Source organism: Epinephelus fuscoguttatus, linkage group LG3 (assembly GCF_011397635.1).
Source record: "Epinephelus fuscoguttatus linkage group LG3, E.fuscoguttatus.final_Chr_v1".
Taxonomy (NCBI): Eukaryota; Metazoa; Chordata; class Actinopteri; order Perciformes; family Serranidae; genus Epinephelus; species Epinephelus fuscoguttatus.
In genome coordinates this window covers 8,464,000-8,476,714 of record NC_064754.1, presented here as the reverse complement: position 1 = coordinate 8,476,714, position 12,715 = coordinate 8,464,000, and the positions used below count along the sequence as shown (strand labels likewise).

General features: G+C 41.3%; 1 protein-coding gene across 1 annotated transcript; it reads left to right on the top strand.

The window, feature by feature from the left end:
• Positions 1-10,423: 10,423 nt before the first annotated feature.
• LOC125883352 (G-protein coupled receptor 4) lies at positions 10,424-12,121 on the top strand. The gene is made up of 2 exons (XM_049567552.1): positions 10,424-10,804; positions 11,591-12,121. The coding sequence occupies exons 1-2, from the start codon at positions 10,424-10,426 to the stop codon at positions 12,119-12,121; spliced, it is 912 nt and encodes a 303-aa protein (XP_049423509.1).
• Positions 12,122-12,715: the final 594 nt, after the last annotated feature.

The following is a 12,715-nucleotide window of genomic DNA, read 5'->3' as shown; positions in this document are numbered from 1 at the left end:
TTGACCACATCAGTGAGTAGAAAAACGTGGGACAGACAGAATGACACACTGACAGTTTCCGTGATTATGTACAGCATACCATACCATGACTTAGTCATACCAAAAATTAGAAAACAACAACATTGGTCCACAGGGGGAGCCACAGCGATTGGTCGCATTTTAGCCATTTTTAAGTATTTTTCTGTTGTTATAGCGCCACCCAGTTGCCAATTAGAGTTAAATTTCTCCAGTCACCTTGAGTGTCCTGTTCTACATATCTACCAAGTTTAGTAAAAATCCATATGGCGGTTAGGCCTAGATAAGAAATGAGCTCTCTAGCGCCCCCATTTTGTTTGATGGGGTCAATAATGGAGGAGTCCCCTCAGATTATGTGTGGTCATATGCCTACAAAGTTGCGTGGTGATCAATGAAACCCTTGAGATGTTATACACCTTTATGTGATGAGCCACGCCCTCCACAATATTCATTGCCTTATAGAAGCTCAGTTTTAGTAAGTTTTCCAACTTTTGCCAAGAGGAAACTTTAGATATTGGTCCCTAGATTATGTTCACCCAGTTTCATGCAGATCGCTCAAACTTCCTAGGAAGAGATCGATTTTAAAAGTTTCATGTCTCTACCACATACGGGGCATGAGATATGCACATTCAAAGTTTGCAATTTCAATCGGTTGCTATAGCGCCCCCCTTTGGCTGTTGATGTAATATTGCTTCATTGGCATCCTCCCATGACCCTCTACCACTGTGCCAAATTTCACATGGATTGTCCAAGTCAGTGAGGAGAAAAACATGGAACAGACACACAGACAAAGTTTTCGTCATTATATAGTAAGATGTTAACCTGCTGTGAAGCGTCACAACGCCTGGGATTGTTTCACCTTGACTGTGTGTTTGTGTCTTTGTGGCAAAATGTGGTCCTGTTGACACCTGTTGTAGCAGAAACTTGAGTACCCTGCTCTGTGTTTACAGGTCTGTGTGGACAGATTTTGTCACTGCAATAGCGTTACAACTATGCAAGATTCAGTTACAAACTTTACAGGTTTGTGGTTTAGATCAAAATGAAGGCAGGGTTTAGAGATGGGTGTGGTTTGAGCAAAGGGTCTGGAAGTAGGGGGTAGGACGAAGAGAAAGGGCCATTACCCCCCAACTTTACATCCCTTGCACATATTCGTTTTGAGTCGCAGATTGCTGTATGCAGCTGGTTGCTAATTCCTATCTGCGTTTTTTGAAAAATTCTGTCTTATCTTAGGATATATATTTAGCTATTACAGAACCATTCATTTCACAAGTTGGGAATCCTAAATTAAGATGGCATAAACCCTGTCCTAAATTTGGAATTACTGCAAAAAAGGAAGCAGTACTGGCTCCAACTGTATGGTGACGCTTTAAATTTTGATAAATTCAGGTTAATTAATTCTGATTAATGATGAATTCAAATAATTGAAAAGAAAACTATCAGAAAAAGTGGGGCTGGGGTTTCCTCTCCTCCACCTACACAATTAGTGCCTCTGACTCCTTGTAGCTAAAACTGGACGCCCATATTTTTTTGTCCATGATTGCAAGTGGGAGCTGTTGATATCTAAACTCTGTTCAACTCGCGTAGCTTACCGGTACACTCCAATTAAAGATAGATGTAGGTCTACTCTTGTGTACATGATAAACATAGATACAGGCATGACAGAACGAGTGCTGATTGACAAATTGACGTAACACGTATAGTTAAGATTTCTCAAGATGTGATAGAAGGTCTGAGACAGGACAGGACACAGCCATGAGTTAAGAAATTGCTTCTGTAATAGGAAGATAGGACTTTCATGTCTTTGATACTTAAAGATCCAGTTTGTAGTATTCAGCAGATTAGGATTTAGCGGGTATGGTATGTAATATTCATATTTATGTTTTCATTAGTTTATAATCACCGGAAAAAGAATTCTTGTGTTTTTGTTATATTAGATTGAGCTGTCAGCCATGTTGTTTTACACTAGGCCTGAACAAACAAATCAAACACTGGCTCTAGACAGGGCCATTCCTGTTTTTGCCTTTCTGTATCTGCTACCTTTCTTTTCCTACACGTTCGGCACATGGGAGAAGTTTTAGCTCTGTAATGTCACTGCTAGATGCCACTAAATCTTAGACACTAGACCTTTAAATTAAGATAGGACAAGTTAAGATATTTTTCTGTAATGAAACCCCCAGCTCTTTCCTTACATTTGGCTCTATATGTCACGAAGGTAGAGCTGCTTTAAACTGTTGCCACAGTTTTTGTCTCAGCAGCTGAGCTGCAGTGACATCTCATCTTAGGCAGCTGTTTGGTGCGGACGAGATAACACATTGGCTGTACGAAACTGCTCAGGGAGAGAGCTGTGTAGGTTATACCGCTGAGGAATGAGAAGGGTGTGAAAAACCCAGGACCAAACTTTTTAACCAGGGACTCGATGACTGGGGGGAGGTAGTGGATGTTGACCAGCACTAACGCAGTCAGCACTGTGTTAAATGCTCTCTTTTTTACGGGATGGACCTCCTTCTTGTTGGGTCCTGATTGGCGGAGGGACTTGAGAACCAGGATGTTGCAGGTTGATATGGTTACACTGGCACCACTCAGGATCACCATTGTCACATTCCACTTGTAAGTTGCAGAGACCTTCACCAGGCCACAACCTGCAGCGGTTATGGCACTCACCACCAAGCACAACGACAGTCGCACTCTAGGATCCTTCAGCCGTAGGAAGACCAGCGGGTGGCAGACAGCCATGTAGCTATCCAAACCCAAAATGCAGAGCAAAATTGGCCCTCCAGTTTGATTCAAACCCCATGACAGGAAGTTAGAGGCCTCCAGTGTTTGATTGCACAGGAAGCAGATGTATTCAATGAGGACTAGTAAGCAAAACAGCATGTCGAATAGTGCCAGGTTGAGTATGAAGATCTCTGAGGTGGAGCAAATACCAGGTTTGCCCAGCAGGAGGCGTATGACCAGACAATTGGCTAGAAACCCAAATGGTGGCACTGCAACCACAGTGGGCAGGAAGTACCAGACAAGGGAACCAAAGCCATTGCTTGTGTTGTTCTGATTGATGCCTCTGTTACTCCCAAAGTTTTCCATCACTGTGGCTGAGTTGAGGTGCTGTCTGTGTTGAATGTCTGTCAAAAGAGATGATATTTTGACAACATGGAACTTCCATTTAAAGATCTACTGCTCTGTATTTTATAATAAAGCTGTAGTTGGTAACTTTTATGAAAATAACTTTTTTCATATTTGCTGAAACTGTCACATTGGGCACTTTTCTTCCTCCATACACACCATATCCTGTCTCGCTCCTGCCGGTTAACCATGGCCACCTCATCAGGCTAACGCCGCTCACCTGTGGATCAATATCCTGTCACTGTCACTATAAAGATGCCCGCTTACATGCAAGACTTTGCAGCGTTTGTTTCGACCCTGTCCGTCCCTGACTCTCCTGCTTTGTCTGCTCCCTGGTAAACCACTCTGCCTTCTGTTTTCAACCACAAGCTCTGCTGCTGCCTTCCTAGTTCCTCTTTCCTGCAGCTGTCAAGATTCTGTTACTTTATTTGTTTATTTCTCTCCTCAAAAGTTTTCAGATACATATTTTAGTGCACTGTTTAGCTGTAAAATAAAAAAAGTTTGTGACTCTAAAAAAAAGAAAAGAAAAAGTTTGTGGCTGCCATGTTGAAAACACTCAAGCCAAAACGAAGCACTGCCCACCGGCCAGGTGGGCAGTGCTGCGCTTCAGTCCGTGGAAGGTTTGGGGCAGAGAAGGTTTCTGATTGGATAGGGGGCGTGGCAGATGTTACGTGTTTACGTTTACCGGAAGAAAATACTGTAGTCCTCGCTCTGGATAACAAGATGCTTGATGACGCCGTTCTTAGTGCCTTTTTTGGGCTTGTTTTGCTTCTATTCTTGAAGCAGCAGGACGACAACAACCTTGTTCTGCTAATGCTTCATCTGTTGAGGAGGAGAAGGGAGGTAGAAGGTCGAAGAAGGGAGATAGAAGACCGTGCTGTGGCGTATGGAAACCGGTGAGTGCAACGAGTCCCACTGCTCTATCTCAGCCCGTTGCTATGCACGCTATATACGTCATCGCGCCAGAAGGTCAAGGAAACGAGCATGCGCAGAAAGAACAGAATGAACTTAAAGAGGAATGAGCGTTTACATGCCCACTTTTAATCAGAATGGTCTTTCATTCCAAATGAAAGTGGAATTAAACTGTCCACGTAAACGTACTGAGTGACGGCAAATATCACAAAACAATATTTTTTATAGAAGTCACCAACTACAGCTTTAAACCTGCAATAACTGAAAGGTTTTTTTGGCCACTTGGGGGCAGCACAACAGGCTGAACATGACGTTGACATATTATCGACTGATAACGATGATATGGCGAACATGTTATCAAAAAGCTGACATGGAGCAACTTGAGCATTCATTCAAAGTCATGTTTCCGGTCACTGTCTAAAATTCACACTCATTTTAGTTCTGTTTTGTTTTCCACCAAGTCCTCTGGGGAATATCTGTCTCTTTAGCTACTTAATGCTCAACTATGTTCACTAGCGCCTTGTCTGCCATTTGGTGCTGGGCAGGTAAAGTACAGTCAGTACACTATACAACTTTTGCACCTTTTTAAATAAGAAAAAAAGGTGAGACACATATATTAGTAAGCTAATGCTGCCTTTGGATTAAATATAAAATAGAAACCAGTCAGATGTCCACCTCCCTGACAGCTACAAATATATTAGAATCTGCATTGTAGTTGTCCATGATTAAGTTTTAGACCTTGGTAGCTGCTGTTACCAAAATATTATCTAGTATACACGCTTGCCTTGCAGTGTCATGTCAAAATATCTGCAGTGAAAACAGTTCGGTCTGCTACTGTTGCACTTAAGCTGCTGCATGTTGAGCATCTTGATCAGTAGAACAACAGATGTTGTGTAAGGGGATGATGATGTTTATTCACTTACCCTCTGCAGTTTTCTTTCTTTGAGTAAGGATTCAAATTTGATCCTTCAGCTATCAGGTCTCCAACACCTCCACACAATGCTCCCTTCACATTCAAAAAACAAAAATCTTGCTATTTTTTTATTTGCTGCCACAGATAAACACATTTTGACTTGTCTCCACAACACTTTGCTTTACTTTGCATATTACAATTCTCTTATGCCAGGTGTTCTTTTGCACTGTCTAGCTCACAGCAAGATGCAAATTCACTCTATTGGCACATGTTCACAATATTATTGCAATCATAGAGCTGTTTTCATAGCTATGGGAGAGTTTCCACTGTTAAACATGTGGTTATGCCACAGTATGTTTTTATAATATTTAAGCATACATATTGTGAGTCCAGCTTGTCATTCACTCAGGTTACAAAATCTCTTTTTTAATACTTTTTATTTATTCATTTTCTTTCTGATTGATGCTTTCAACCAGATACATCTTTACATAATCAACATAAAGCAAAACAAGCAGAATGTTCTAAAAAAACAAACAAAAAAATTGCCCATGCAGAAAGTCCTTTCTTCTTTCTTTCCTACTCCTCTCTCCCTCTTCTCTCATCCTCCCATCCCTATCTTACCATCTCCCCTTCTCCTCTCTCTGTCCCCTTTTCCTCCCTCCTTTCCTCTCTTTTTTCCTCACCCTTCCCACATTCTTTTTCTTCTCTTCTCCCTTCCCTTCTTCCTTCTTCTCTCCCTTCCCATGAGGAAAGACAAAAGGTATGATAAATGCACATGCATATCCATCACTACTTCTCATCCCGTCCATAAATAAATACACATCACCCTTCGTCCAAGTATACAGGCCCTTTTTTTTCTCCTTTCCTATTTCTTTTTTTACTTCTCTTTCCTTCTTTTTCCCCTTTTCTTTTTGGTTTTTCATATTATATCAGTCTTTGTGATCTTCTCCCACCTAGACTAAACAGTTCACCTAAATTCCTTATCTTATGACTTATTCTTTCCATGATGTAAATACTATTGATTGGTTACAAAATCTCATGTGAACTGCAGTTTGTGTTGCCTTGTCCCGAGCCAGTGAGGACTCTGTATGACCATAATCAACTTAAGTAAAGAGAAATTCAACCCAATTAATTCTAAAGACTCCATTTTCATTGCATTATACTTTATGGGATAACAAAGTACTAATATTTTTTAAACACCTTATGTTGCTCAATTTAAATGTGTCAGTGCACAAATGCATTAAAAATAGAAGTTCTGTAAAAGTTAAACCCCCAAAAGGCAAAAAAAGAGTTTGTTTAAAAATAGCACATCTGTCATTTTCTGGTAAAGTCATCAGTACATTATGGCATGATGCAACAAAGGGAAAACACAACATAAATTATCTTTGCAATCCAAAAACAGTACTAGCTATACATAGGATTTCTGTTAATGAAGTCAACAGTATATCATTTTAAAAGGTGAGCAAAGCAACAGTATGGTAATTTTATAAAGCTGGGTATTTAAGTGTATACAAAAAACAGTTCCTTCACAGCACCATCACTTTACCTTATAGAGACCAACAGTGTTCTTCACCAAGAGTCCCAGGATTCAGAGATCAGTACTGTGTGAACACAGACAACCTCCTGACAGAAACCAGGCTCTTCATGGTGATTTAATCCCTACATTTGAATACCCACAGTCAAAACTGACAGGTGCTATATCACGAGTATCTCCATGTTGAATGTATTTGTGGACTGATCTATCTAAATGCAATGTTGTATGTTTTATGGTATTTTTATTTATCAGCCAGTAGGACAGCATCATCTGCATATGGTGATGCCTCACTTGTCACCAAAGTGGATTCTTTCTGGGCTTTAGCTGCATCTTCACATCTTGTCTATTAGTTTAATAAACAATGGACTTAGTGACAGACAACTTAACCTTGATATGACGATAGAGAAGTTCTGCTGAATGATGTTCTGGCTTCAAGTACACGGGTACAAAGTAGGAAAAAACAATTTCAAAACACAAATTCAAGAGCAATAATAATATATAATAATTATATGTACTCTACTATTAATGTATTTTGCCAGTTATTTTCTGCTGTTTAACTTTATCCTTAATGACCTCTTCACTGCAGGTATACAGCAAAAATGTCAACTTCAAAAACACAACACTAGAACTGTTATCTTTACTGTTTTGTTTTTTTTTTAACATGCAAAAGCTGCAGATTTCTGCCTTAGAACAGTTTATAGGTTTTTTTTTCTACACGTGGACCCCACAAATGGGCATAGAATGCGTGGACCCCTCAAGGCAGGAAAAATTAGTATATGTGTGTGAGTGTGTGAAAACCCATGCACTTAGATCATGTGGTGTTAGAAATCGTGTGCAACCACATAAATATCAAAATGAAACGCTCTGTGATTTTGAGTTGCACTTATATAAAGTTGGGTGACATAACGTGAGTGAGAGAGATTTAAAAAAGAATGCAGCTCACGTAGAGATATCCTTTTAATCTCCAAAAATTATGCATCCATTACCTCCCATATTACAACTTGATACCATCCTTCACTAGACTTTGGATGTCTTTTAACAGACCATTCCGCAAGAGAATGTTGGCACTGTACATTTCTGCAAATCACAGATTTTATGTTTTGTACATTTCACATGTATCATATCGACAGAAAGTGACACAGTTATGATTACTCTATATGAGCTGACTTTGTCATCAGGAGGTGGCGGGCATGGTGTGGCACTGAGGGAAGATGACTGCCAAGCTCATTGCCATTGTTCTAGACCAACAAATGACAAAATCAGTTGTTTTGTAGCAAGACATCCGTGGCATTTCCAGCCGTGATTGTGGCACCAAAACAGAGTATTTTAAGCCCAGACATGATCTTTTCCAAACCATAACCCAGTGCCTTCTATGTCTAAACCCAACCACATTTTAACCACAGCGTTATTAAATCATAGTACGTGCGTTTACATGGAGCCATGTATTCCTTTTGCATTCAGGTTGGAAGCCCTACCCAAATAGAAATGCTGCTTGCAAACACCTCAACCCGAATGAAAACAGCCAACCCGAAAGAAAATCTAATCGGGTGCACAGGGATGGAATATTCCTTTTCAGAACACGAATGGAAGAATTTTTCTGTCTTGTATACACCTCCTACCCGATTCCAGTGATTCCGTTCTTTGTGCGTATGTTCGTTTCCTTGCCCTTCTGGCGCGATGATGTATACAACGTGCATAGCAACGGGCTGAGATAGAGTAGTCGGACTCATTGCACTCACTGGTTTCCATTCACCACAGCACGGTCTTCTATCTCCCTTCTTCGACCTTCTATCTCCCTTCTCCTCCTCAACAGACGAAGCATTAGCAGAACAAGGTTGTTGTTGTTGTACTGCTGCTTCAAGAATATAAGCAAAACAAGCCTGAAAAAGGCACTACGAACGGCGTCGTCAAGCATCTTGTTATCCGAAGTGAGGACTACAGTGTTTTCTTCCAGTGCACATAAACACGTAGCATCCGCCCCCTATCCAATCAGAAACCTTCCCTGCCCCAAACCTTGCGTAGACCCAAATAAAGGCGATTAAACTGATCTCCTGTGTAAACCCTCATTCGGAATGAATATTTCTCATGTAAACTACCTGGAAAGACTTCAGATTTATTTCATTCCAAATGAAAAGCCATCATGTAACCGCACCCAATGTTTCAACTTATCAGCTACATAGTAATGTACAGTTGTTATATATCTATGGTTTGTAAATACCCATGTATTCCAAACTCCACACCCCGTCATACAGGCTGAGTAGAACTGCTCACGAGCAAACTGATCATGTGTAGATCTGTTGGTTGTGTAATAAAAACTGTTATGAAACACACACAGCATTATTTATCTAAGTGGGTGTTTGTCGTGACTTTGCAAGCTTGTATTCCCAACAGGATTTTTCTCAACACTTAACACAGTCTGAGCACATTAGTAACACATTGCATTGGATTTCTCAGTTATGCTTACCTTGCATCACCTGTTTACTGAGCTGTGTACAGTTGCATCAGTGAGAACAAATGTTCAGCTGCAATGCTGTTGCAGGTACAAATTACCCACAGAAACAGACCTGAGATCAGATTACCCTTTTAACATAGACCCCAAATGAGAAAAATTAAAAAGTGTCCGCAGGCCAGCAGCTTGTGGAAACACAAAGACTGATATCTTTATTATGCAACAACTGGGAGTATATTCAGTGCATATCAACTCAAACACATTCTTGCCACATAAAAGGGAAATTTAAAGGAGGATAAAAACAAAAACATTATATTCCTCAGGCTGGTTCAGCACTCAGGGAGCCCTGAAGGCAAAGAGTCCCCTTCACACTTGGATTACTCAAAGTCTAGAGAATACGACATTAATATTTGGCCCTTGGTTACGGCCCTTGATGGAGCCCAGGGGATGGAGGGCGTAACACAATGAAAGAACCAGGATGAAAAGGATGAGAGGAAAACGGATGGTACAAACTTAGGGATTTATTTATTATAGACAAAAAAATAACACAAGAGAGGTCTCCACAACAACTGAAAGCGAGCTCTCCAAAAGGTGAAGCCGATCTGCCTAAACAGGGCAACAAAACACAACGGATATTACCAGACAGTCAAGCCACCTACAAAATAGTGCTGAATAACACACTCTTCACCAAAAGAGTAATCTTACTGACAACCGGCACACAACCGCCTCTAGAAGTGGTCAAGGAATACACACAGCTCACCAAGTGGCTGTCTCGGGAGACTCCAAAAGGGAAAACCTGCCTCTCTGTGAAGGTTTTTATGCTGTCCCAGGGCCTGATGGGTAACGGCTCACAGGTGTGAGTAGTTACCAGCCATTTGCAGTAGGAGGGGAGGGGCCAAACCTGGAGACAGCAGAGAAAAGAAAAAACAACCATCCACACACACACACACACACACTCACGGCCCTGCAACCGTAACACCCTGCAGCATATATAACTCTGTATGGGAATAATGCCAACTCTAATCCCGCCCCTTTGAACGTTTCAAAGCGATCCAATCACTGAAGATGTCTCAGCAACTCTGTTTTGCATTACTGTCCAATCACGGCATCGGTTGGACACCATAGCCATTGTCCCTCAGACCGGACCAATCCAACAATGGCTTCAGTCCCTGTGGAGTGTGTTTATAAGCTGCTGGCCACGGTGATCTGGTGCTACATGCAAAAAGTTCAGCAGCAAGTGAAGAAGACCAGGACTGCAGAACACCGAACTCTGTTAAGGTAAGACTGGTTTCACTGGAAAGGCCTCTGTGAGTTGGTCTGTATGGTGCAAGCAAAGACATAAATGTTGCTGTGGTTTGACTGTAGAGTTTCTACTTTGAAATAATATGACTAGCACTGAAATGTGGATCATCGAAACTAACTTTACTCTCCTCTCTTTCTCATAGCATCCTCCTTCTGCCATCAAAACTTCTTCCCCAAGATGTTCAACACGACTCAGAACCCCGCCACCAATCCCTACATGAACTCTACCACCCCTGGTGGCCCCAGTGGACCTCCACCATGGTACCAGTTCCCAGTATGCGCCGTGGCTCCTTACGGCTTTATTTTCTACTTTGGGGTCAAGGTGTTCAACCTGGCAGTGGGGACGCCCTGTAACGTCCTGGTCATTTGGCAGATCGCCACCAAGAAAAGCGACAGTTCCACCTCTGACATCTTCATCTTCAACCTGGCCATCTTGGATGCCTACTTCTGCCTAATGACGCCCATAGAGATGGCCAACCGGCTGCTGCTGGGTGACAGTCGCATTTGGTACTTTCAGAGGTTCGCGTATGGGGTCAAGGACGTAGCACCACTCTTTCTGGTGAGTTTTTAATACTGGACACAAGAGCGGTGCTAGATCCCTCCATCCTTAGCAAAAGGCCAAAATATGAGAACGGCCACATTGTATTTGATGTTCAGCCTTTCTAAGATCCTTCAGCCTTTTGGAAATTACAGTAAAAACAGCCTTTCTTAACCTGTTGCCTGTGATAATACAGGGTCCTGTGCAGCTCTATACATGTGGCTGGGGACTAATATATACAAATGATTTTAGATAGGTTGCATTTAATGCAGAAAGATCAGAAATAGAGCGGGACTAAGGTAAAAGCAAAGAGGGGTGCAAGTTAGATGTGGTATTTGCTCATAATCCGGTCATCTCATTTGCAATGCATTGGTTAAATTCATATACAGTTGCTGCTACCATCATCTCATTACCCCCATGACAATTATTTGTCTCATTTATTTTTCTAAATTTGCATTTTGTGATTTAATGCTATTGTATTTTAGATGCATTCATGTTATAAAAACATTTTGACAGACTGCTACGAGGAAAGATTGGACATTCATACCTTGTAATTTAATTATTCATCACAATTTTTGGGTTCACATCAGCCTAGCTCCCTGTGAAGTTTGAAGTGTCATTAACGTGTTATTCGGTGAAAGAGGCACTCAAAAGTGCAAGTTCAAGTTTACTTTATTCAAATTTTCTGCCTATTGGTGTCCATTTTCAGGGCTAATTAGCTGAGTATGAGTACTTAAAAAATGTGAACCTGAACATTGGCCAGATCATATTCTAATATAATATTCCTTCACTGATCTGCTGTTCCAGGTGTGTATCTGCCTAGACCGCTACTTTGCAGTGGTCCACCCAGTACTGTTCACCGGTATCCGAGACAACAAGATCCGCACTGGCATTTCTGTAGTAGTCTGGGGTCTCATCCTGGCTTACGGCCTCACCAAGTGCACCCTGGGTGTCATGAGCGTCAATGAGATCTTCAGCGGTGTCATCCTCTTTGCCTTTGCAGTCATGGTCTTCTGCAACATCTCCGTTATCTGGGTCCTTAGGCGTTCTGTGGCGGGAAAGGAGGAGATGCACCCGGTAAAGAAGAAGGCTTTCAAGATGGTGTTGATCATCCTGGCCATCATCGTGTCCAACTACCTGCCGCCTGTGGCACTCATGCCCTTCGTGTCGTACTACACATTCGTACAGTTCCGCTGCCAGATTAGCATCAGTGTGTTCTCCATCATGGATCTGAGCTGCAGCATCGAGCCTCTCCTCTACATCACAAAGATGGATCGTGTGGACGGCAAGTGCTGTGGATGGAATTCCTCTAAGAAGACGCAAGATGTCAAGGTGTGATCAAGCCTCTGATCATGAGTTAACCCCATCTTGGACATTTCTTCCCATGGATTTTTCCACTGTTACCATGGATACTGGACAAACTTCATATTTGGACAAAATTGACTTAACCAGACATCTGACATTTTTACATCTGTTTTATCGTTAAAATATATTATGTCACAAAAAATTATATTTTCTGAAAAAGCAGCATAATAAATTTGCAGTAACATTTAAACAGAGCTAAAGCTAAAGCTAAATTGAAATATCGGCACTCTGAAAAACAGCCAATTTAGACAGCTAGCAAGATTGAGGTATATCAAGTGAAAGCTTGCTGGTGACATAACTAAAGCTTAGCCTTAACAAAAGCTTACACAAATTTTACTTACTTGTGTAACCTGTATATTAGCCCATAATTAAAAATTTTAAGAATTTTGATTAACCTACATTCTTGTAATTCAGCGTAATTTAAAAACTAAATGTAGCAGTGGCTTAATCTACTCATGACAAATAAGTAATTCAGCTAATTTCTCGCTAAAGCTAACTAACTATGAGCAGAAAAGCAATAACTGCCATCGCGGCCTTTAGCTCAAATGGGATTCTTGCAATTTGGCG

Excerpts from the sequence above, each read along its gene's own strand:
- LOC125883352 (XM_049567552.1), top strand. The coding sequence starts at position 10,424 with ATGTTCAACACGACTCAGAACCCCGCCACCAATCCCTACATGAACTCT. Across the intron at positions 10,805-11,590 it reads ACGTAGCACCACTCTTTCTG|GTGTGTATCTGCCTAGACCG; the intron begins GTGAGTTTTTAA and ends CTGCTGTTCCAG.